At 42.4% G+C, this 24777-nt stretch overlaps 2 protein-coding genes across 3 annotated transcripts; one reads left to right on the top strand and one right to left on the bottom strand.

The window, feature by feature from the left end:
- Window positions 1-1295: 1295 nt before the first annotated feature.
- MRPL22 (mitochondrial ribosomal protein L22) lies at window positions 1296-6819 on the bottom strand. The gene is made up of 5 exons (XM_062502133.1): window positions 6779-6819; window positions 4213-4278; window positions 3821-3898; window positions 2902-2971; window positions 1296-1782 (listed from the first exon to the last, which is right to left on the bottom strand). The coding sequence occupies exons 2-5, from the start codon at window positions 4231-4233 to the stop codon at window positions 1571-1573; spliced, it is 381 nt and encodes a 126-aa protein (XP_062358117.1). The 5' UTR covers window positions 4234-4278; window positions 6779-6819; the 3' UTR covers window positions 1296-1570.
- Window positions 6820-7457: 638 nt separating this feature from the next.
- Window positions 7458-24366, top strand: GEMIN5 (gem nuclear organelle associated protein 5). 2 transcript variants are annotated; one of them, XM_062502105.1, is made up of 28 exons: window positions 7458-7623; window positions 7788-7942; window positions 8439-8620; window positions 8951-9102; window positions 9318-9446; window positions 9605-9737; window positions 10116-10275; window positions 10895-11107; window positions 11799-11884; window positions 12375-12469; window positions 13088-13224; window positions 14376-14449; window positions 14845-15026; window positions 15136-15275; window positions 15704-15875; window positions 16101-16328; window positions 16842-16955; window positions 17151-17279; window positions 17593-17688; window positions 17972-18109; window positions 18464-18611; window positions 18731-18850; window positions 19732-19942; window positions 20455-20712; window positions 21348-21510; window positions 22122-22662; window positions 23096-23192; window positions 23761-24366. In XM_062502105.1, the coding sequence occupies exons 1-28, from the start codon at window positions 7458-7460 to the stop codon at window positions 23914-23916; spliced, it is 4575 nt and encodes a 1524-aa protein (XP_062358089.1). In that variant the 3' UTR covers window positions 23917-24366. The 2 variants fall into 2 exon arrangements, with proteins under 2 accessions (XP_062358089.1, XP_062358090.1); XM_062502106.1 differs by having other exon boundaries at window positions 7468-7623; window positions 9315-9446.
- Window positions 24367-24777: the final 411 nt, after the last annotated feature.

Below are 24777 nucleotides of genomic sequence, written 5' to 3'. Positions count from 1 at the left end.
TCAAAAAGGTTATAAACAATTCAAGTTTGCTACAGCTTGTAAGAGATTCACTCTGACAGAGGAGTTTAAGGGCAGCTGGCAGAGCCCAGAACCGCTGTTTATCACAGTACAACAGGAACAGTTCTTCAAACACACATCAGGCACTGCAGAGATAGAGAGTTTTATCAGAACACACCTTTCAGGCAAGTGACTAAATTGTGGCTTTACAGGCAGAAATGTTTGAAAGTACACTGCAGAAAACCTAAGTGCAAATAGGCCCCTATTAATGGTACTGAGCTCTCAATGTGCCTCTTGTGTAACTTCACCATCCCCTAATACTCTTTAACATCATGAGACCCTTTCTTTGGTAGCCAGAAGGAATCACTCTGTACCAACCTTTTTTCAAAACAATAATTTCTTTCCTTACAGGAACTGTCCTTTTGCCATCATCCAAGTACTGATCAAAGTAAACACATGTAAGAATAGCTACCACAAGTTGTTGAGGTAAGAAGACCCAAAGGAGGTAAGCAATCTATCACCCACTCTAATGTTCCCAGAATGGAAAACAAAGGTCTCAAAATCAGATATTTGCATGTACAGGCAGCTGCTAATTCTGTTTTTATGCTGATGTTCATCAACTCTGGCCATCTTGATTTGAAAATCTGAGTGAGTGAAATGAGATTCCACCTATCAATCTGTCTTTTTCTCTTCAAAGAAGTAATGATAAAAATGGGATTGTTTCCAGAGAACCGAGAGCCTGATTTGTACATGCAACAAGCCATTCCTTATTAAATCTATGGAGTGTTTCACTTTCCTCGATGTTACAAAAGTAATTTGTTTCCAGACAATGCAGAATTAGTATACTCTTCACCAAAAAAAGATTTTTCTCCATACTTTGCCCATTACCCACAATGAATTTCCAGCAAGAACAGCCTGAAATCCATGCCTGTATCAGATTATTAATGCCATGGGCAAAATCCAAAATAGTCTGACCATTCTGGAAGTTTTTACTGCCACTTCTTCTCCGACAAACTAACTATTGCCACCTACTGCCAAAGCCTGAACTTCCAAGGATTTTTTTTATTTCCCAGTCCCAGACACAATGCTCAAGATATACAATGAAGGCTGTTACAGCCCAGATAAACCAAAAATTGATGTCTGATACTCTGAAATATTGTTGTTATTTGGTTTTGTCCACTGTTACTTGCTTTTTTCCAATGTTGTAACTACTTTAAGATGTCAAATTTTAGTTTGAGGCTTGATCTTGCAACACGGCTGTCAAGCACACAGTTTTATAATAAAAAGCCCACCATACATAACAGAAACACCAAGCTTTATAACAGCACCATAAGTTTTAGATTTGACAGTCCAGGGTCGAGCTTCAATGCTGTTGTCCAAGTAACTCAGAAAAAGTAACATCTGCTGCTCCAAGATTTTTCTATACCCGTGACTTGACAAATAAGAAAAAAACCCATGCTTTGTCTCACATCATCCAGCTCCAGCAGCACCAAAGATATAGTTATGATTTTAATTATTCCCTTATATAATTACATTGCCCAACAAGAGATACCTATACAGCCACTAAATTGTGTCACAGTGTGTGAACAAGGGTTCTGTTTCGCAGCTGCTGCACGTATTCCTTTGCTTGGTCAAAGCCAGTCTTTGGTGGCTCTGGGGGAGGAGGAGGACCTTCCACCAGCTTCACAAAGTAGTGGCACCTGCTGATTTTCATCATGCCAAACATGCCCTTGCCGTGGTACCGCATCCGCTTCACATAGCGGCCCCTGCCCGTCTGCGACTCCGCTGAGGGAAAAAGGAGAGGGGAGAGATTATTCAATCAAGAACAAACTGCTACAGCTGCAATAAAACACCTCTCCTGCAAGAGTATTTTTCATGGCTGCTTCTAGAAAGTTAATTCTACTTGGGATTTTTTCCCCTCCATCTTTCTTCTGTTACATTCAGCAGATCACTGCTACAGAGGAACATGTGAGCTGCATTAATGCTCTTCAGAAGCACCAAAAAGGTGAATTTAGAAAGCAGGGACATGAAGATAAGTATGTGGTGAAGGACAAATCACACTGAGCACTTATTAGATTATACAGCTCTTCTGAAGGTGGTATTTGTTTCACTGCCTTTCAGTAGTTTGTCTCATGAATTCCTGTAAAGTCTTACAGACTTCATTTTCCCTCCTTTCTCCCTTTATTGCAGTCATCACAGGAATTTCATTATCTGCACATCCAGTCCTGCACTACAGCTAAGCCTTCTTGTGGCAGAGGCCTGGAAGGCTCTGAAGAATTCTAATCAAATCTCTCTACAGTCCAGGTGACTTTAAGCTTATGATGTCAGTTAGTAAAATTTATTCCCTATTAGACAAAATGGGAATTTTTTTCTTTGGGCCTCAAAACTCCGAAGAGTAAACATTTCTCTAACATCTTTCTAGGCTAAAAAGCACTTTAGTCATTACAAACTTATCCTGCAAATCATCTACAGACAAGTCTTCATATTAAGAAGACTCCTGTCATTACTCATTTACTTTTATACTGTGTCTGATGGAAGTTTAACTGGGATCCTGCAAATCAAGTTGTACCAGCCACAGACAAAGCTTCCAGCATCTCTGACTGGCAACATCAGAAACTAGAAACTGTTTATTTCTTGTTGCCCAATCTTTTGTATTTATGTCAAGTATCTTCCTCTTCAGGATCTTCTATTCAATAGAGAGCAGAAATTCCACTCTAAGATGGATACATCCATCTTAAAAATGCTGCAAACATGTGCCTTTCATGTTTTGGTAAAGTTAAGTTCAGCAGAAACTGTCCTCTCTTCACTTCTGGTGATTTCAAGCATCAAAATCTTATTAAATGTAACACATTATCATAGAGTAGGATGGCATTTTTCTAGTGCACTAAATTTTAAAAAATGTACCTATGTGTAAATTTGATTTGAATTCCACATTGTGCTTTCTTACAGCCATTTCCTGTGCTTCTAACAGAACCTGTAACAAAAGGAAAAGAAATGGAAATATTGAGGAGGAATTAAAGCAATGCTATTTCTTATCTCTAGATAGCATGAAAGAAGTTACAAGTTTAAGCCAGTTATAGACAAAGTTTATTTAGAGAGATAAGAACTGTTCAAAGACAAGAATCTCTTACATAAGGATGTTCCTTACATAGAATGAAAAAGCCTCGGGACAATTTTATTACATTTTTGGGGAGGAAAGGAAGTGGAAAACATAGTTTCCACCAGCAGCTGCCAGCCTTCCATCCACAGAGCTTTGTGGAATTAGACATTCAACTAGCAATAAATTCCAAGGTGGGCAAAATGAACTTGGTCCATTCAATATTTTCAGCTAATACAGGACATTTCTTTACCATAATTATACCAGAAATCAACACTTCAGCCAAGAAAATGAGTAATTTGAGAATCCAAACTATTACAGTGTATTCAAAGTTTGTGTGCCTTTAGAGAACTTAGTTGTCTCCTTAATAATATCTCTCATCTCTTACAGTTTAAGAAACAAAGCCCACATATGTAGCAGTCATTAGTGACCAGGATTCTGCACCTTTCACCATGAACTTAACACCAAGCACTGCTAGAGAGAACAACCACATAGAATTTATCACAATGACAAATCAGAACAGCCAGCACAAGTGATCCCAACATATATTCATAAGTCACAACATTACATTACTGCAACAAAAATAAGTTGTTAGGATGTGCTCCCAATAGGCTTACTTGAAACACAAAAACCCACAGAAGCAGAAACACCTCCAAACTTCTGATGACAGGGATTGATTTTAAAGTTTTCTGGAAACCTGGAGGGTTAAAGAATACTGCTATTTACCTCTTTGATCACCTTTGCTCCCTTTTTGTCACTGAATTCCAACTGAGCAAGAGCCTGATCAATGGACATTCCTTTTATCTGCAATCAGAGTGTTAAAATTAACTTCTGCATTTACAAATATTTCCTTTCTCTTATTCAGAAGACATTACTTAAATTATACTGCTATTACAGAAACAAAAATACTGTCATCTCCTTAATTACCATTTCTTCAGTGTAATACCTTACAACTAAACCAAACTGCAAACAGCCATTCCCTGTCCAGATCCATGCTCATCCCCAGGACTCTGCTATCAAGATGCTGATTAAACTGTGATTGAATGAGGCTGTTAAGACAAATACTGCAATTAAATTCTACATTCTCTCAAGCATAGTACAAAGTACTCTTTGCTTACCAGTTTTGCCAGATACCACATCTTATCTTTGCTGTATTTTATTTCCCTCCGGCAGTGATATATTTCCTAGGGACAAAACAAAGTTAAAGGATGAGTAATTTTGCTGTGAAGACAGCAATGGAGCATCCATGTCTGCTCCACAAGCTATGTTCTTACTAGGAATAAAATAAGAATGCCTCTGCCTACTATGAGAACAGCACATCAGGCATAGCTTTGACATTTGAAACTAAAAGCACTAAAAAAAGGTGCTGGCACACAGGAAATTTTAATACAATCTTACGACACTTAGTTTATAAGCAAAAGTCCCTGAAAAGGATAATCAGAAGGTTTAGCATCATCTTTTCCTCTCATTCTCCCTACTTTAGAATCAAAGACTGACATGCCCATTCTGCCTTACAAATATTACCCTGCTGTCAACTCAACTTACTGGGAGAGCAAATAAACAATATTACCAGAATGAACTTAATTAGCTCTTCAAGAGTGAAGAGGGTTTCAAGTTTGATTGGCACGAAGAGCTGTCTCCACAGACCCATTTTAACATTGCTAACAGGGACCAGCACCAGCTAGTAGAATCTAACATCAATACAAATTTGAAAGAGATGGCACTCTTGATAAACAGGCAAAACACTGATTTAATAAACGAGCCTGTCAATAGCTGCATTTTCACACACACTGCATCAGTCAGCACAGTCCACAGCAGGCATTTCTATGTCCTGGGCCACCATATTCACAAGAGCAATCAATGCTCATGGCCCACAGAATGCATACCTAAAAAACCCATTTCTTTTTAAGTGTAAATACTTTTACTATACTGAGCAATGTGCCTAACAGAAGCCACAACACATCAATTCCTAATGAAGAAAAATGGTAACAATGGAATTCCAGAGTATCAGCTCTTGACAGTGTGATTTCTACCTCCTTGTAGTTCAAACACGTCTACAGAGGATGGGCCCCTTACAGCTTGAACCACACACTGAGTAACTGATCAGCTGCAAGCAGCTTCAGGATCCAATATAATTTAGAGATGGAAAGCATTCAGAGTGATATTAACTTCTACCATGCAGCCAAACTGAATAAAATCCTAAATAATGAGCAAATAAGCTGTCAAACTAGTGTCTCATGCAGTCACCCTGTGCAGACAGTGACAATCTGTTCAGAAATTGCTAAACATTCTCAGGTAAGGACATTCACAGGTGCACCCTTACAGCTGGTCTGCGAGGCTCTCCAGGCAGCTGGGGAGGGTAAACAATTCTATTCTTCTTCTCCCACTTCCCAATTTTGTGCAGAGATGTGCTTGTGTGGATGCATGACAGAGGAAAAAGACTACCAGAGGCCAGCCACCTGCAAGACAAGACCACAGCCTCAGCTGCTGATCACAAGAGTTCTTTGTCCCTGCTCAGTTTATCTGGAAAATTGTGAACCTGAAGTCCTGAAAAAGAGAACCAGCACATTTGTGTACTCAAAAAAACCCAAGCTGTTAAAGCCCTTCATAGTTTATGCTGAAAGGGCTTTTTAATTCAGCAAGAAGACTCAAGTTTCTTAAAGCAAACCATGAATATTGGTATGAGATTCCACATTAAGTGTCCTCAGATTGTTACACAAAGTCACAGTCACCTCTGTTCTGATGTTCTCATGGGGTTCAGGACTATCACAAACCATTTGTACCTTTCCCAAGGTACTTTCCATACTTATTTAACTTTCACCAACAACATATTTAGCAGTGAAAATTTCTAGTTTTTCAAGGGGCTGAGTATCTCAGAGCATTAGTTTTATAAACATCATGAAATATGAAAAGGGAGGTGTTCTAAACTACTTGCAAAACACAATCAAGTCAATACAAAAACCAGACTGCGGATAGCAGTAAAATTAGTTTTCAGGCAGTTTGCTCACCTCAGATTCTGAAAAACCAAGCCACATTTTGCCCCCTGCTGCCTGGATAAAGCAGCAGAGGGCAGCCACTGGTGACTACAAGAAACATGAGTTCAAGAGCAAATACTGTGAGTTTTACTGAGCCTTGATTGTCTCTGTGTGTGGCCAAGCCGTTCAAAGCATCTTTAAATGACAGGCAAACAGAGCATGCTGATCAGTTTCAAAAGGGCATTGTACACCACTGTTCACATCCCATAAGCAGAGGTTTGCATAATACACATTTCAATGTCATGGAAAATTTTTTCAGATATTTGCAGGGATATAGCTAGCAGTTCCAGTGCTCCTACAGCACAACTATGGGATTCCTCCAGAATGAAGGAAAACTTCAGCAACTAAGGAAAGCAGTGATGGGGGACAGCACAGATACCACATTACTGTGACCTGAACTATGAAGTCTGGGAAAATATGGATGTCTAACAGAAAGAAATGAGGAGAGAGACACCTCCATCCATCATGGCACAAGCTCTGAATATACAGAAAGACACCACAGGGGCAGAGTTCCTGTTCCTTACAGCTCCAGGGCTGGGTGAGATAGCCAAGCCAGGTGACCCCAAACCCCAGCCCCAAGTACCCAAGCAGAACAATGCCTGTCCCAGTGGCCAGGGCACCGGGGGACAGGTGACAGAGCCAGACTCACCTCTCCGGCCGAGCCCCACTGAGGAGACCCCGCACCCAGGCAGCACCTGAAGGGAAAGGAAAGCAAGCAAGACATGAACATAATCATAAAATTACAGAATGCTTTAGGTTGGAAGGTACCTTGAAGACCCTCACCATGGGCCGGGACACCTTCCACTATCCCAGCTTGCTCCGACCCCTACCCAGCCTGGCCTTAAAGGGATGGGGCAGCCACAGCTTCTCTGGGCACCCTGTACCAGGGCCTCACCACCCTCACAGGAAATCATTTTTTCACAATATCTAATCTAAACCTACTCGCTGCCAATTTGAAGCCACCCCCCTTATCCTGTCACTCCGTCACTCCCGGATGCTCCCTTCAGACTCTGGAAGGCTGCAACTTGGCCACCCCGAAGCCTCTCTCCTCCAGGCTGAACAATCCAAATTTTCCGAGCCTTTCCTCATAAGAGGGCTGCTCCGATAAACCCGGTGGCCTCTCAAGCGACACCCTCCCAAACCAGCACCACGTCCACTCAGACTCACCCGCGCTCAACGCCCAGAGCGCCGCCATCTTCCCGGCCTCGCTTTACGGCGGCGCACGGGTAGGGACGCGGTTTGCGACAGTTTACGGCGACGTGCGCGGCGCTCGGCGGCAGCGCCCGGGGCACGTGGGGGGATCCGGGGTGATGGCGGCGGGGACGGGGATGGAGACGGAGACGGGAACGGGGATGGGAGTGCGGGCGCTGCCCGCCTCCCCCAACTGGTACAGCAGCCGCTGCAGCGATGCCAGCAGTGACGGCCGCCTCTTCGGCTTCGCGGCGAGGCACCGCGTTTGCCTGCTGGATGTCGCCGCCGCGCCCACGTTTTACGGTACCGTCACAACCTTCGCCGGTCCCCTGCGCTGCACAGCGGGGCTGAGGGGCCCCCCCGCCACCGGGAGCCCAGGGAGGGCGCATGGGAGGCGGGGATTTTGGGGTGCGGGAGTTTTCGGAATGCCCGGCGTGCCCCGTGACGATTTCTCGGTGTCGCGGCAGGGGAGCTCATCGGGCACACGGACAGGATCTCCGGCTTCGCCTTTTGCCACTGCCCCGGGCAGAGCAGCCTCTGCGCCAGCAGCTCGGACGATGGGAGCGTCAGAATCTGGGACAGCGGGACGCTGTCGCCGGTGCTGGAGTACAGCTTGCACCAGGTGGGACCGCGGGGACACGGGCAGAGGGACTCGCGGGATGGGTGCGGGGTTTTGGGGCTCGCACGCAAAGCACGGTGAGGCTGCTTTGCTCAAAAGTGAATTTCAGACCCGGTGGAATTAAGTGCGTTGGACGCTCCTGGCCGGCTCTTTGTTCTTAGCCTGCAGCGCTATTCCGTCACCGCAATTAGCTGCTGGTTGCCATCAAAGCCGCAGTGAAGCAGCGTGCTCGTGGTTTTGACTCATTACCGCCTTACCCAGCTCGCCTGAAGTGATCTCAACAGGTTATTGTGGACTCCAGGACAGACTAAATGTGTCTGTAAAGAGTTAGTGTTGCCCATCAGCAACTCTATCCATCCTCTATAGCCTGAAAGAGTTGAGACACGCTGGGACAAACCAAACTGATGCTGGGCAGTGCTCAAAGATTATTTCCTGCCTGTTATTCTGTGTTAGATGCCAGTAAAAATAGCTTTAAACGTTTGCAATACTCTTTCCTCAGAACGCAATCTCAGCGCTGCACTGGTCACCTCTTGTGAAAGATCTGATTGTGTCTGGTGATGAGAAAGGTGTCATTGTTTGTTACTGGTACAACAGAAGTGACAGCCAGCAGTTCTTCCCAGAGCCCCGGACAGTTTTCTGCCTCACCTGTTCTCCTCATCATGAAAACCTGGTGGCCATTGGGTAAATGCTCATTAGCTCATTTTCCTTATGTTTTGTTTTCCACTCTTCTTTTGCAAAAATTTAGTTGCGAGGTTTTGCTATGTGGTTGAAAGTTAATTTCCAAGAGGTCTTGGTGGCTGTTCTTTTAGTTTTGGAGTAAAACAAATTAGAAACAACATTTAGATTTGGTAAACTTGCAAAGGCAAAGAAATCTGTAAAAGTGTAATAGTCCAGGCTGGCTTCTCTGTAATAGGGCGAAAGAGACCCTGGATAGAGCCCGGATAAATCACATTGGATGTTATTCCACAAGCATCCGAGGATCTCTTGATTAATTTAAATCTCTGCTTTCAGCTACAAGGATGGCATGGTGGTGATAATTGATATCAGCAGGAAGAGAGAAGTTGTGCACCGGCTGAGAGGCCATGAGGATGAAATCCATTGTCTGGCCTGGTGCCCTGTGCCTGGGGAAGAAAGGTTACCTGCTTGGCAGGACGAGTTCCAGGGTATGTAGATATTATTAACAGTTTGTGGAGTAATTTTTAGTTCATGTAAATGTCCTTCTAGAGGACTGAATTTTTTACAGAGAGTTAGTAACTAGGTAAGCAACTGAAAAGTTCAATAAAATATCTTCTGATACAAATCAATATGATGTTCAACTCATTTTTATGAAGCTTTGAATTTTAAAGCATGATAACCTGACTTCAATGGTATTCAGCAGCTCCTCCAGAAGAAGGCAAGGTTCAAAATGGGGAGCTAACACACGACACAGCCACGAAGAAAGGTTGTTACCTGGCCTCTGGAAGCAAGGATCAAACCATACGAATATGGAGCTGTACCAGAGGCAGGAGTAAGTAAGAGATAAACAGTAACAGGATGTGAAATAGCCCTTGAACTGCAGCCTTTGTGTGCTAAAAGCACGGGGAATGTCATTAAAGCTGCAGATTCACAGGACTCTATATCTGTTTGAGAATGTGTGAGGTCCAGTGATGCCTCCTGGTTCTGCAGGTGTGATGACTCTGAAGCTGCCACCCACCAAGAGAAGAGGTGCAGCCGTGGATCCAGCGGTCAAGGAGCGCATCTGGCTGACTGTGCACTGGCCTGCTGGCCATCCCACTGACATTGTGTCCAGTGCCTTTGGGTGAGTGGGACACTCAGCAGCAGCTGCAGATTCCTTCCTTCCTACTGAAGGAAGTGCTGAGTAGGAGAGACAGCCCCTTCTGCCTTCCTCTCCAGTGTAACAGGAGAAAACAGGCTGAGAGTTAGAGTTCGGACATTGAGAATATTATTGTTTGTCCCGTAATCTAACTGGATGGTGACTGCTAATAGCACTAATTGTGGTTTTTCTCATCTACTGGGAAAAAATGTCAGTTTTCAGGTGGAGTTTGTGTGTGTAGCTTTGTACAGGCACTGGATGTCTGCAGAACTCTGGTGCTCCTGACTTGCAGTATATTTAGTATATATAGGGCCTGTGTTGTTCTTCTGAAGTGAAAAATTTAAATAAATTTCAATTTTGCAGAGGAGAACTGCTCCTTTGGAATTTGACCCAGCCTGGCAAACGCAAGTGGACACTTCTGGGATCTTCAGAAGGACAAAACCACTCACGAATCGTGTTCAATCTCAGTTCTGTGAAACACCAAGACAGAGAGCTCCTTTTTTCCATTTCAATGGACAGAGATGTAAGAACCATTTAAAAATTAGCATAGGAATGAATGCCTCTACAATGCCGTTTGACTGAGTGAGACTTACCCTTTTTGAGCCACAGTTTTTCTCTTGAAGTGGGTTTATTTTAGCATTTTATAACATCACTAACATTTGTTCTGAGCACATGTGTATGTTTCTATTAGTTTATAAGCTCAACCTCTTAGCATGGTGAAGTGAATGATTATAACTGTGGACTTTAATAGTAAGCACTTAATGGAAGGTGTTTTCCACTTCTTTTCCTCTGTTTTACTTTTAAAAGGTCTGGTTTTTCCTTCTTAAAATCATTTAATTGTACAAACTAATGTATCTACTTTTTAATTGCGTTTTCTTTTCAATCCTTGGTCTTTTACAGGCAGCAGTGTTTCCTGCTTTGAAACTGGAAGAGACACTTAGTAAAATATATTCATTGTGTCCATTCCAATCTCACAGCTACTGCATCCCTGTCTGTGACGTGGAAACCTCTGGATGCAGATCCCATCCTGTCAAACCTTGAATTTTGACCCTTTGATTCATCATTTCACTTCTGCTTTATTTTTTCTTGTCCTGTCGGTCACTCTGTATTTAACCATACCTTATTCCTTAAATATTCTTCAGGTGAAATGCTGGGATCTGTCAACTCTGGATTGCAGCTGGACCATGCCCTCCCTTGGAGGATTTGTCTACAGCCTTGCCTTCTCCCCTGTGGACACAGGCTGCCTTGCCATCGGGGTTGGGGACAGCATGATCCGAGTGTGGAACACTTTGTCTGTGAACAACATTTATGATGTTAAAACCTTCTGGCAAAGCATAAAGTCCAAGGTTACAGCAGTAAGTGTGTTTTGGATTCCTTTTTATCTGCCCCCCCTTATGTCTTCTTTTCACTTCAATTTTTTCAAGTATGGTTTTTTTCTCTCTCTCACTCTGAAGGTTTATCCCAACTAAAATGAGATAAACCAAGTTGTTCGTTTTATACTCGATTCTTTCAGTATACAATACATTTTAGAATCTGTCAGTAAGGTTTTAGACCTATTTACAATCCTAGAACCTTGCATTTACCTCTAGTGGAAATAAGCTGAACTCCAACTGGCTGTTATGTTACTTTTTCACTTTTATCCTCTTTTGTGAGTCTTCCTTGCTTCATCCATGGTTGCCCTTGCTCTGCTAGGAAGTTTGACAGATACCAAAATCCAGTACAGCCAACACAGGTGTCTTCAGTTGGGGTTTAACCACGGGTTCATCAAAAGCTACTGACTGGTAAAATGGAAGCTATTTTTGTTTTGTAATGTATCTATCAAATAGCATTTTAATGATTTTAGTCCCTTGTATCTTATCCCATCATAACTGGAAGGGGGAGAGCCTTAGATACTCAGAGCAGAGTGATCAAATCAAGTGGCTGTGGTTGGAAGGGTGGGTATAAGGTCCTTGCTCATCAGTTTCAGCATTTTTCTTTTGTTTATTATTTAGCAATAAAGTGTTTGTAACTTAGGTCATTTTGTGTCTCTTTATATTTTTCTTGCAGTTATCCTGGCATCCAACTAAGGAAGGGTTCTTGGCTTTTGGAACAGATGATGGAAAAGTTGGCATATTTGACACCTTGTCCAGCAGGTAAAAAAGTAGCTTTCAAATTCAACAGTGTCAGATCCTGCTGGTGTGTTACCAGTCAGGGGTGGTGTGGTCTTTCCTGAGGGATACCTTTGCTGTTAGATAAGTGAGATTAAACTAAAATTAGTCAAAACAGTTGGATTTTTCAGTGCATTTTTTCATTTGCATTATGCCTGTGAGCTTCTAAGGTGAACTTGCTTTAGGGCAAACTTAAAGTTGCATGACCAGACATCACCTGTGGGAGGGCATCAGTTCAGGAAGACTTTGCCCAGAAAGACATTTTCAGGGAAGGAGGAGCAGCAAGGAGGGGAAGGTCACCAGGACAAATATGGTACAATTTCAGTAGTGTCCTACAGCAGGTTTAAATAAAGCTCGGTTGAGCCATGGCTTTAGAATGTTGGAGCATCTGGTGTCCCAAGTATGTTGCTTTGATTTTGTCTTTTTTTCATTTTCTGAAATCTTACTGCCCCTGCTTCCTTATCTTCATGCCCAGTGCTAAGAATAAGCCACCTCAGATCTCCAGCACTTACCACAAGAAGACAGTGTACACATTAGCCTGGGGTCCTCCAACCCCTCCTCTGATTTCTGGTGAGTTTTCCAACACCTTGTGACAAAGTAGAATGTCCATGCAGAGCAGATAGATGCCATGAAGCTGCTATTGCCTCCCTTCTTAGGAGAAGGAGCCCCATTTGCTTGGTGGCAGTCCTTTGGAGCAGCTGAGAATGTGTTCTGCTTGAGGAACTGTTTACAGTTTTGCAAGGGTGCAAACTCTTGTAGTTTGTGAATTCTGATACCTTCAGGAAATAGGTTTGAGTAGTGTCCCACACCTCTGGCCTTGCTTCAGGGTGTTAGAGACCAGAAACTTCACAGGCTTCCTGCAGCAATTGCATCAAATCAAATACAAGTACCAGAGTTTCTGCCATTTGAATTTTAGCCCTTCTTACATGACTTATTTTTTTTCTTTTAAGATCAAAATTTAAAGGGGATTTTACTGTTTGCAGTGATTGTGCTATGAGGGATCTGTTGGTAGAAATGAGAGCTCCTCTTAGAGGGTTGTACTGTGAGAAATTCCTGCTGCTGGACCACAGGCAATTGAAGGGTGTATATTGCTTTTTGAAATAATGCTTTGATTTATAGTGGGAGAGATCAGTTCTGTGAAGACTGATGAAGAACAGAGTGTAATTAGCTCTTTTTCTGTGTTGGTAGGAGAAGAAAGTGAACAACCTTCTGTAACTTTATATAGTTGTGCTGGAGAAGGAATTGTTTTTCAACACAATCCCTGGAAGCTTAATGGAGAAGCAAACGACATCAACAAAGTCATCAGAGACACCAATTCAATCAAAGTGAGTATGAATTTGAGGGAGTTTCATGGATTCATAGTAACCACGCCAGAGTTTCCATGGCCTGGTAGTTAAGTTTCTGATTTTGCTTTTTTGGAAAATCTGTAACAAAAAACTTGAACCTCTCAGTCTCCATAGATGAACTCCAGGGACATTAACTGGCTCCAACTATTTAAAGAGTTTATGTATTTGTATCTGAAGAGGGTGGTTTGTCTTTTTCCTTCCTGGTGTCAGGATGGCACATCTTTTTCTGGCATCAGTTTCTTAAGTTTTTACACTGGAAAGGTAAATGGGGTTAGAGTTTGGGTTTAAAACTGTGTGTGCCTGTTTAAAATAGTAGGAGATTTCCAGTTTCAAAGCACTTGAGGTCATATCCTGAATCATATCATGATCATATGTGTGAGTTACCTCAGTTCCTTTAGTTCCCTTGCTTCAGCCATGAACTTTTTAAAACAAAATTTTCATTAAAAACAATCATTATTTTGCAGGAGGGTGTTTCCATTTACACTGTTGCCAGTGCAGAGTGGTTGGTGATCACTGAGTATCTTCTCAAGTGTGATCAGTCATTTCTTAGCTGAAAGTATAAAATAAGTGAAGTGGGTTGGATCTTCAGTTCTTTTAAGTCTGCTGGAGTCAGTCCAAGGGTATTGATTTGTATCAGCTGGGTTTTAGCTTCCTCCTTGAATTAAGACTCTCTGAGGATTGAGAGTAATGTCATAGGCATTGAAATTATCATATTTAGGCATCTAAATTGTAAATTGTAAGTAGCTTTTGTCTGAATTCAAATGAATAGGGATAATTAAAAGTAAACTTTGGTGTCTTTTGAAGTGTGAAAGAATTTGCTTGCAATATCTGTTGTTTTCCAAGGAGTGTAAGGTTGTGAAGCATCAAGGTCCTACTGGAATCTGGACAAAACCTCTTCAAAATATTTCTCAGAATTAAACAACAATAAAAAACAGTCATTGGTTCGTGCATCAGATATTTCAGTCTTAATTGCTCAGGTTTATGTCACTGCTAGAAAAGCAATGGACACTGTTATGACTTTTTATTTTGCAGACTAGTTGCAGCTCTGTCCAGTTGCCAGCCTTGCTGTGCTGAATATATGTGAGAGGGATTTGGGAGGTTTTGGCAATAATTGTGTCTTCTTTCTGCAGCACAAGCTGCCTGCACGTACAGAGATCAGCTGGAAACCAGATGGCAAACTCCTGGCTCTTGGCAATGAGGATGGGTAAGTCCCACTTGTGGGTTAAGGTGGTGTCTGTGCTGATCTTGACTGCATTCACTGTGGTGAAGCAAAAGTACTTTTTGTTGCCCTGGTTTGTCTCTGTTCTTTCATTGCTGATGTGTTGGAATCATGATAATACAGCATTCCCTGCTGTTATTTGTTGTAGCTGTTCTTGGCATTGAGGATCCTCATTATCACGTTAAATTCTATTTCAAGGATCCACTCATGGTTGAAATGCTCTTTTGCTGACCAGTGAAACCAGAGTTTGAGTTAAATCCAGAAAGCACAAATTCAGTTACTCTTAATTCACAGACTCCAATTCTGCTCAGGCAAGATAACAAAAAGTTCCCATTTTCACCAGCTACTGAAATTCTTACACTGTTGTTCTTGCATTTCAGCTCAATTGAAATATTTCAGGCACCAAACTTGAAGTTGCTCTGCACTATCCAGCAGCATCACAAACTGATCAATGCCATTCGCTGGCACCATGAGCACGGGACCCAGCCAGAGCTGAGTTACTTGATAGCCTCAGGCTCCATCAATGCCACCATTTATGTGCATAATCTGAAGAACGTTGTAGGTAACAGTTTGCAGATTATATTCCTAATCTTGGCATCTTTTTTTTTTTGTTTGTTTATTTCTGTTTCATCTTTCTGGCTATACTTAACAATTTTTCTTTTCTCTTTCAGAGAACTCTTCAGAAAATCCTTTGATGATAACAGAGCCTTTCCGAACTCTGGCTGGGCACACAGCTAAAATCACAAGTCTTTCTTGGAGCCCCCACCACGAGGGGAGATTGGTGTCTGCTTGCTATGATGGCACTGCACAGGTATTGTCCAAAGCACCTTGGAATTGTATTTCAAATTATCATTCCACAGCTGATCAAAGAGCAAAGCCTCTTTTTGTGAGATAAACTGCTGAAGTACTGCAAGTTTACCTCTGGTAACCATCTGCTGGTTCTGGATACCTGATATGCAGACTACATTGTGATTTGTAAATTGATTTGTGAATGCAGTCATTAAGGTTTTCATATTAGCATTTTTGGATCCTTAGAAAAGAAAGATGTTGTGCAGCTCTATCAATGCAAATAAAGGAAGCTCTGCATTTTCTCCATTTGCATTGAGAGGTGTTCGAAATAGCCCTGCAAAATCCAAAGAGAGAAGTTCTGATCTTGAATCAATCAGCAAATCTTGAGAAAATGCAGAGTGTTAGGTGAAGTGACTTTCTGAGTAACTGGATTTCTTTCTTGTTGCCAAGGTGTGGGATGTGATGAAGGAAGAGCCACTCTGCAACTACCGAGGGCACCAGGGCCGCCTGCTGAGTGTCCAGTGGTCACCAGTAGATTCAGATTGTGTTTATACAGGAGCAGATGATTTTTCTGTTCACAAATGGCACATCTCCAAGCAGGAGCACACACGGCCTCCTCAGGGTGAGTGTATTCAAACAGAAGATCTTTCCTGCAGGTGATGTTGGAGCTGAGAAGTGGAAAGTTGCCATGTTGAAATGATGCAAGTTCTTGTGCTGAATTCCAAATCTGCCTCTTCCTCTTCAGGAATAAGCTGTGTCTAGGTTTAAATTGATTGTCTTTATTTGGGAGCTAAGTGTTGATCCTGAGATAGGGGCAGTTAATACACTAAAATTTGCATTTTTACAGGCAAAAAGAGTATAGAATTAGAGAAGAAAAGAAGTATCCAGCCAAAAGTCAAAGCCAAGAAGAAGAAAAAGCCTGTAGGCAAGAGTCCAGGCAAGCAGGATGGAAATGATGCCATGAATGGAGATGACAACATGAAAGAAGTGCTGCTGGAGGAAAATGGAGTGTCAGACCATGAAGGAGAAAAAGAAGCTCAGGAGGCAGAGTTGGCTGATAAAGTCTCTGTGACTGGTAATTATCTAATCATCTTAGTTCAGTGTTTCCCAGACTGTTCAGCCCTCAGAGTATCACCCAAGTTTAATTTTCATGCAGATTTTCTCAGTGTATGGTTTTGAATTGAAGTTGTCCACTTGAAGGAAAAGGGCCCTGGAATAGCTTTTATAATTTTCTAAACTAGTTTGGGACTAATTGTCTCTATATAACAAGATTCTGGCCCCGTTAACAGAGTTACTGTGTTTGGCTTGAAATAATGTAATTTTTGATCATCATTGATAAATCTTATAATACTGGTGAGAGTGAGAGAAGTGAGAGACACTTCACTGGTGTCTCTTGACATGTCATTTAGCCTCTGACAGTTTTCTGTTTTCTTGATATTTCCCTTCCATAAAAAGCTGTTAAGTTCTATGGCAAAGCAAAGCTTGGTTTCTGTCTATTTCAAAATTAATGTTACAGAATGTATGTGAATTATTCTGTGCACATTTCCCTTCACCGCTTTTCCTTTTTTTAAATCACTTGACTCCACAGTGTCCAGGGATACATCTTCATCTGCATGTGATTATTCTTCATTCACCTTGCCAAAGCCTTCTGTGACCCAGAAAATTGCTCCTGTGAAAAGGGATCCACCTAAAGAGAAACCAAGTTAGTATTGTTTCAGGGATTTTTAACAGTCCTTTATCAAGGCAGACTTCCCGATTCTAGACTTGTTTGACTGCAGCTTCCCTTCCTAACTGACACCAAATAAGTGCCAGAGAAAGAAAAGAGTGCTTTTGAAATACATTGAGGGATTCTGCTGTAACAGCAGCAGCAGTGACTAAAACGTGTTTGATTTTTCAGTTCCTGATGCCTCTCTGAAGAAGAGGAAACCTCGTTCTATTCTGCCCTTCAGCACATTAATGGATCACAGATCAAAAGAAGAATTGCATCAGGATTGCTTGAGGCTGGCTGCATGTCTGAAAACTAAAGGTATCAGTATAAAATTTAAAATACTTAGAGGGTAGGTGCTCCCAAGTACTCAAAATCAAGTGTCCAGGGACTTGACTTAAACCACAGGACATTATTTTTTAAAATCCTCACCTTTATCAAAGAGTGTGACTTGGTGTGATATTTACCAGCAAAATATTGAGTGTTTACCAGCAAATTACTAAATCTGCTGTACAGAAAGGAAAGTAGAAGGCAGAAGTATTTGCCACACTTGAGTAGTGTACAGTGACTTGGCACACTCCAGTTCCCAGTTTAGTGTTAAATCCTAAATATTCATTCTTCTTATCTGGTTTAGATAATAATGAAGGTGTGTCCCCTGACCTCAAGGATTGCATCCACCTGGGGCTTTTCACAGACAGGGATTCTCTGCACAAGATGATTGATATGGAAGGTAAGTGGCATAAAGAATATGTCTACTGTAACTGTTACATTCTGATAGAAAACAAATTGGGAAAAACGCTTGAGTTTTCTCTACTGTGGATAATAGTGTAGGATTAAGAATGCCACATTTTGTGAGAAGAATATACATCTTTTTTCCCAGACAGTTTTTAATCTTTCAGATGCAAACCTGCCTTATCTTAAGCTTGCATGATTTCCCTTTTGCCAGGCTATTTTACTATGACAAATGATGCTGTTGCACTCATGCTGATGGGAAGTGTGTTTGCTTCCCACAGGAAAACACCACTTGGAGAATGGGCACGCAGAGCTCTTCCAGCAGCTCATGCTGTGGAAAGGAGACATGAAGGGTGTCCTCCAGGCAGCTGCTGAGAGGGGGGAGCTGACAGACCAGCTCGTAGCCATGTCACCCATGGGTATGTTTGTTCTAGCACCACATAAACTGGTGGAATTGGCTGCCAAGGGTCCTCTCATTCTAGTGGTTCTGGACAGAAACTCAGAAATTAGTTCTTTGTGATATGATTAGCAGTCCTTACAGCTTACTGCTTGTTTAAGTATGCTTTTAAGTTATTTTACTGGCAGTGAAGTCCTGCAGTCATGTTCAAGCCTTAGGTTTATCCCACTTCACTGACTTGTTTTAGGATGGTTAAGAAATAGAAACTTACCTGGGCCAGAGAAGAGGTACATATTGAAGAAACCAGTGATGGTATCTCACAGGAATTCTTCCAGTTATAAAACTGCCTCCAATGGTGTTGCCTTCTCTTTTGCAGTTGGCTACCAGGCCTGGGTTTGGACAGTGGAAGCCTTTGCCAAGCAGCTGTGTTTTCAGGAGCAATATGTGAAGGCTGCTTCCCATCTCCTGTCCATCCATAAAGTCTATGAGGCTATCGAGCTCCTGAAAGTGAACAACTTTTACAGGTTGCTGCATATTTATGTTTAGCACTTCATCTTGGTAGTTTTGTGGGGATAGACTGAGCATTTTGGTTCACTCTTTGCAAACATTAACTTTTCTGTCTGGTTTCCCTTACGTGCATTAGGGAAGCAATTGTAATGGCTAAGGCCAGGCTGCGCCCGGAAGACCCAATTCTGAAGGATCTCTACACCAGCTGGGCAGCTCTGCTAGAGAAAGATGGTCATTATTCCATGGCTGCCAAATGGTGAGTGTTACTGGGGAGAAGACAGAATTTGTTCCATAAAACAAAGTTCTTGGTTTCATATCAGTTGAAATCTGTTAACTTGTTTGGTCATCAGTTGTCTGAGGTGCTTTCCGAGCCTGATCTCACTAAATTTCCTCCAATGTAGGTGGGAAGTGAAGCTTCAGAAAACAGTTCAGAGCAGAAAGTCTACAAGCCATATTACAGTAAAGCCATCTCTTTCCAAAGACATTCCTGGAAGTTTTTGAAAACTAGTTTAGCAAGACTAAGATGAGATTATCTACAAAAAGACTATGTGAGATTTCCAACCTGTCCACTAGAAACATATAGTGGAGCAGTTCATCCTGAGTTCATCTTGAGTTTCTTGAAGCCTTAGCTAATATCCTGGTCATTGGGTTATCCTGCTCCAACTGGAGTGTTTTAACTTCATGACTACCAAAATTACTAATAGCCCTTGAAATATTTTGGCTGGGGTAGTGTCCTCTGCTTGATGCCGATTTCAGTTCTGGCATTTTTGTGGGTGTCACACTTTGAACGGGTTTGGATGAAACCCAGAGAAACGCAGTAGGGACAAACAGCTGCATATACCCTTTGTCTCCTGAATCTGTTTAGTTTTACTGCTCATCCAAGCAATGTGTGGTGTGCAGACCACCAGAGATTTCAGTCCTGACTTTAAGGCTGTGTGACTTCCCTTTTGTGGCTCTGCATCAGATTGTTCACCCTTTGTCTATGGTAAACTTTGATATGAAAAAGTGATGAGAGCTCTGAAAACCTGTGGAAATTCCATGGTCATCTTCATTTGCATATTTGTTCTACTGTGTTGCTATTACTATTTAAAAACTATTTTAGTACCAATCAACTTGTTTTGCTTTTATGTTTTTCAGTTATTTGGGGGCTTCCTCACCCTATGATGCAGTTAAAGTGTTGTCAAAAAAGGGGGATGTGACATCTCTTAAAACTGCTGCTGAGCTTGCTCTGATATCTGGGGAAGAGGAGTTGTCAGCAACTTTGTCTTTGAGATGTGCCCAAGACCTGCTGTTGTCCAGGAACTGGGTGGGAGCTCAGGAAGTCCTTCAGCAGCATAAAACTTTATTTGTGAGTCTGGTCCTTTCCTTTCCCCCTTCTTCAGTGTTGTCTCTCTCCAGATTGACATAACTTGGTACCACTTCCCATATGTTAATAGTCCACAAGTGCTCCTTTGGGCTGGTTTTTGCCAATTTGCCTCAAAATATTTTTCTAGGAGTATATTGAAATGACCCTTTGGAATGGTCATGGTGGGGAGGCATGTAGAATCTGCTTGTTGTTACATGAGAGAAAAGTGAGATTCTTTTTTGAGGTGATCATGAGAATGTTTACATTAAAGGAACAAATGAGCCAACTGGAAATGCAGCTGCTGGAGGCTTAAATTTGAAATCTGTTTGTGGACTTGGAAGCAGGTGGCTACCTTGGCTTGCTCTGAGATTTCCTCTGACTTCCCTTAGGCTCTGTCACCAAGAAGCTGCTACCAGGCATGATGTTCTTAAATCACTACCTGCTGTGGTCAGCAAGGGATCGTTTTTCTTGTTGCAACAGCTCAGTGCGGTTTTTTTTTTCCCTCCTTGTTAAAGGGACAAAGACTTGTTTTCTGCCTGAATGAACTGCTCTGCAGGTGCCTGAGTGAAAGGAATCCCTGTGAGCGAAAGAGCCCCGTGCCCCCCTGTTACCACAGCTGGGAGCTGAACAGAGAGGCCTCATTTCTTGACATGGTGACAGAAGTGTGGCAGAATGTGCTGGGCATGGACACCACTGAAAAAGCCACGTGTGCACAGGAGCAGCTTTGCAGGATTGAGCATCCTCCTTCAACCAGCAACACACACCCGAAGCAGGTAAATGGATTTTAATCTGTGCAGACACAAATCCTTACTTGGGCACAGGCAGTCTGTCATGTTGCATCAGCCATTCCCAGGGACCTTTTGTCTGCACTCTTCTGCAGGATGGTATTTTAGTCTGGGAGAGACCTGGTCAGCAGCTGGGACAGCTTTGTGTAGCCACCAGCTTGTTTCTACATTTGTATCTGTGCAGGGTAAGAACTGACATAGGGTGTTGGGGGTGAGCACTGAGGTCACTGAGATGTGCTGGCTGGGAGTGATTGACAGAGCTGAGTAGTCTCAGCACTGATTCAGGAGTTTGTATTGGACTCTTAGAGGAGGTAGGGCTGTTGGTTGTCAAAATAGTTTGCAAGGTCTGTCCATAGACTAGTGCTCCTGCAGCTCTTCTCTGTGACCACAGTGAGTCACTGCTCCCACTTCTCATCTGTTCACTAAAACACAGGCAAGCACAGTGGCTGACTTTATAGCTCCAAGTGATGTAGACATGCTCTGTCTCCTGACTGAAGGAGACTAAATGGCATTGTCACTAAAATTGCTTTTGGTCAAGTCATGTGCTTCTGGGCTCTTCCACAGTTGTCATAAGCTCACACTTTGCAGTAAAACTTAACTGTGCTCTCTGGTGCTTCCTGTAGGTGCTTTTCCATATCTCCCATGACCTGGCCCTTGCAGCCCTGAACTGTCACTTGGGTACATGGGATGAGGCAGTGAAAAGTATTCTTGGAGCTGTGACCCGCAGTTTTGATGCTGGGAATTTCACTCTGATGCAGGAGATTTGCAGCATCATCCTTCCTAAGGGTAAGTCTCTCCTTATGTCCCTTCTGGCACTGACAGGGCCCTTTCCTGCCAGCACATCTGTGTCCATTAATGTTCCTAGGCTAGGTATTGTTTGGAAGCAGCAAGACATAGCCATATCTGTGGAAACTTGTGGAGTTTGGCTAGTGCAAAGGCCACTGGGCGATGAAAATTCCTGGCTGTGGAAGGAAGCTGAGCTGTGTCACCTGGTGTCAGTGATGTAGGAAACTGAGTGAATGCTCTTCTGTGAGCGAGACGGGGGACATTCGAATGCTGTGTTCATTTCATAGCAGCACATGCTCCAGCTTGTCCTCCATTCTCTTTGGGGTATACAGTGCATTTAGTTTGTGGCTTGAGATTATGTGACTCTTGTGTTTTGCAGCTTGAGATCAAGCAAATTTGCTGTAGCTGATGAGAACATTTTAGCCATAACAGAGTATTGTGTTCACAAAGATACCAAAGATGTTTTTGCTCTCATACTTTGTGTGCTGCTCTGCCAGAATCTGAGTAAATCCCTGATACGGGTTTCCAGGGTTTTCTGGTTCATTTACCAGATCTGCTCATTGCCTTCTGAAAGTTCTGTGAACTATTTGTAATCCTTTTCTCATTATTAGGCTGTGATGACCTAAGAGAGAAACTGGACAGCACAAACTCTCAGAGCATGGATGCCTGCAGGAGTCTGGAGGGCTTTGTGGCTTACAGACTGCTTTATGACCTGTGGTGGAACCCACCCAAAGACTCCCTTGGCCTGCAGAAGGCTGTGTTGGGTCCTGTGCTGTGTCCCAGTGAGCAGACAGCTCTTGAGGAAACAGTTCAAACTGCAGCTGAGATCAGTGAAAACCTCTGCAGTACAACTCAAGTTCCCAACTGTGACACACGGAGTGACTCAAGAACTGACTCTGTTGATGTGGTAGACAGACAGTCAAAACTGAAGGGTTGCCAGGTGCTCCTTTCAGAAGAGATGGCTGCCTTGCAGAACACCCAGAGAGACATAGCTGAGGTCCAGGAGACTTTAGCAGAAATGATCCACCAGCATCAGCAACAGAGGAACAATCTCCAGGAAAACACAGATGGAAAAACCCAGGGAAGCAACCTGGAACAGAGTTCAGAGACTGAATCAGACAAACCATGCTCTGACAGCAACCAGATGAATTGGTAAGACTCAGCACAGGAATGAGTGGGTTGAAAAGTGTTGCTTTTTTGTGTGTTTGTGCAGCATATTTCTTGTTTTGCCTAGACTGCCTCTAATCTCCAGCCCATCAGCCAGGAACACGTAATACATAGCTCAGAATCTTGCATTTCCCCTGGACTGAACCACCACATGCATAAACTTAGTGCAGCTGAATAGTTTTGTGATGTATGAGATGGTGTTACGGTGAATAAACAGGACAGCTTGAAAAAGGGACGATAATGAAAAGCTAAGCATGATCTAAGTTCTGTTTCTTTGTTGAACATTGGTTTGGGATTTTAACACAAGCTAGAGCATAAAACACTGGGCCAGTTCTCTCCTGTGCTCCTTGTCCAAGAGGGAGGCTACACAGTCACCCAAAAAAGCAGTTACTCATTACACCTGCTCTTCTCTTGACAGCAAAGATGAAGCAAAGCAACCGATTACACTCCCTGAACTCACAAAGCAGCTTCTGAAAGCAAAGCAGAAATTAGCTGAGTTCCCAGACAATTTAAAGGTAAGTTTTCAGAAGAGCCACTGCAGTTCTGAAAAATATCATTCTGCAAGGGCAGCCTCATCCCAGAAACCCTTTCATACAGAAAGGAACAGTGATGTTCCTTGTGATCCTCTGGCAGTTTTGACAGAGAACTGACACATGGCATCAGGGTGGTATTTTTCTTTCAAGTGTAATTTTCCCCATGCAGTTGAAAAGCATAGCTAAAGCTACTGTGTGGGAGAACTCAGTGAAATATCATGTATGGATCATCCCATACATTTTAAGAGTAATCCCTTGTTGCTTATGTATGGGAAAAAACATAAACAATGAAATAAAAAAAAAATAAGCTATAAAATGGTCTTTATACGTTAGGATTTGTAGAAAGTACACATTACACATTTGAAAACATGTAACCATGGCGATTGGGCAAGAGGGGGAAAACCTGGATAAATGTGAAGAGAAAATGCATCTGTCTCCTGGCTGGCTGTTCTGAGAGTGCTACCAAGTAGTGTCTTTAGAGAGCTGCCTGATTATGTTGAACAACTGTAATATAAACTGTAGACATCACGTCACGTTCCTTTATTTGCAGGTCTTCCCATTCCCTGACGTGCTGGAGTGCTGCCTTGTGCTCCTTCACCTTGGATCCCAGTGTCCTCCTGAGCTGCAGGAAGAGGCTCTGGCTCTCCTTAGGAAACATGGTGATGCTGGTGTTCACAAAAAGGCTGGCAGGAGCTTCTTGACCTGACCTCTGGAGACCAAACTGTCTCCTGTGAGCTGCCTCCAGCTGCTTAACACTAAGGCTGCTCTTTCTTCAAGTGAAGGCTTCTTTTGATGGCTCTTGCTGTTACTGAGACAAAATGTCAGGTTTATACATATCCACTTGTTCTCATCCACTGATACTTATTTAAGGAGACTGTTAGAAAACTGAAAAGCAGTAGAGTGTGGGCTTGAACTGTTGTAACAGATTTTTGTATAGTTTTTCATTTGTTGGACACTATGCTAATTAAAGATTTTGCTATTTACATGCAAGAGAAAGTTTTGAGCACTGTGTAGTCTTTCAGCAGAGGAGGAAGAATAGCTGCTCTCAGGAAAATCAATTATTTCTGTAAGCAAATAACCCTTAGGCCAGTATTGTTCTTAAAAGCATTGTGAGTTTATTTTCTCTCCTTTAAATAAAGTCTTCTACCACTATGAATTGGTATTTAATTTGATGTATAGAAATAAGTTCTCTAGAATGGTGCTGTTCTAGAAAGTGCCAAAAATAAGGCTTTTGTTAGAAAAAGTAACTTCGATGAAAAGCACAAGAGTGCATAAGCCTTAGTAAACATAGCATCTGTCTTAGTCATTTTTAGAAGCAAGGTTTTAAATATAGCAAAAAAAAGTTGATGGGGGAAAGTGTGCATCATGAGTTTAGAAAGTTTCAGGTAAAGATTATTGTTTAATAATTAAGCGTAGCAGCAATTGGATTTTTTAGATCAAAACCTGTTCCAAATTCTTCCAGCCAAAATGCAAACTTAATCCTGACAGATTTCCTGCTTTGAGCTGAGTAAAGCCTCAGAACAACTTCCAAGAGCAGCAGGTGAAAAGCCAGGCCTTAGACTGAAAG

The sequence above is a fragment of the Cinclus cinclus genome, chromosome 14, assembly GCF_963662255.1.
Source record: "Cinclus cinclus chromosome 14, bCinCin1.1, whole genome shotgun sequence".
In the NCBI taxonomy this organism is placed as follows: domain Eukaryota; kingdom Metazoa; phylum Chordata; class Aves; order Passeriformes; family Cinclidae; genus Cinclus; species Cinclus cinclus.
The sequence above is the reverse complement of the archived record's forward strand: the minus strand, read 5'-3'. Positions and strand labels throughout refer to the sequence as shown.

Excerpts from the sequence above, each read along its gene's own strand:
- MRPL22 (XM_062502133.1), bottom strand. The coding sequence starts at position 4,233 with ATGTGGTATCTGGCAAAACTG. Across the intron at positions 3,899-4,212 it reads TGTGGTATCTGGCAAAACTG|ATAAAAGGAATGTCCATTGA; the intron begins GTAAGCAAAGAG and ends CTCTGATTGCAG. Across the intron at positions 1,783-2,901 it reads CAAATCAAATTTACACATAG|CGGAGTCGCAGACGGGCAGG; the intron begins GTACATTTTTTA and ends TTTTTCCCTCAG.
- GEMIN5 (XM_062502105.1), top strand. The coding sequence starts at position 7,458 with ATGGAGACGGAGACGGGAACGGGGATGGGAGTGCGGGCGCTGCCCGCC. Across the intron at positions 17,689-17,971 it reads CAAGATGATTGATATGGAAG|GAAAACACCACTTGGAGAAT; the intron begins GTAAGTGGCATA and ends TGCTTCCCACAG. Across the intron at positions 20,713-21,347 it reads GCAACACACACCCGAAGCAG|GTGCTTTTCCATATCTCCCA; the intron begins GTAAATGGATTT and ends TGCTTCCTGTAG.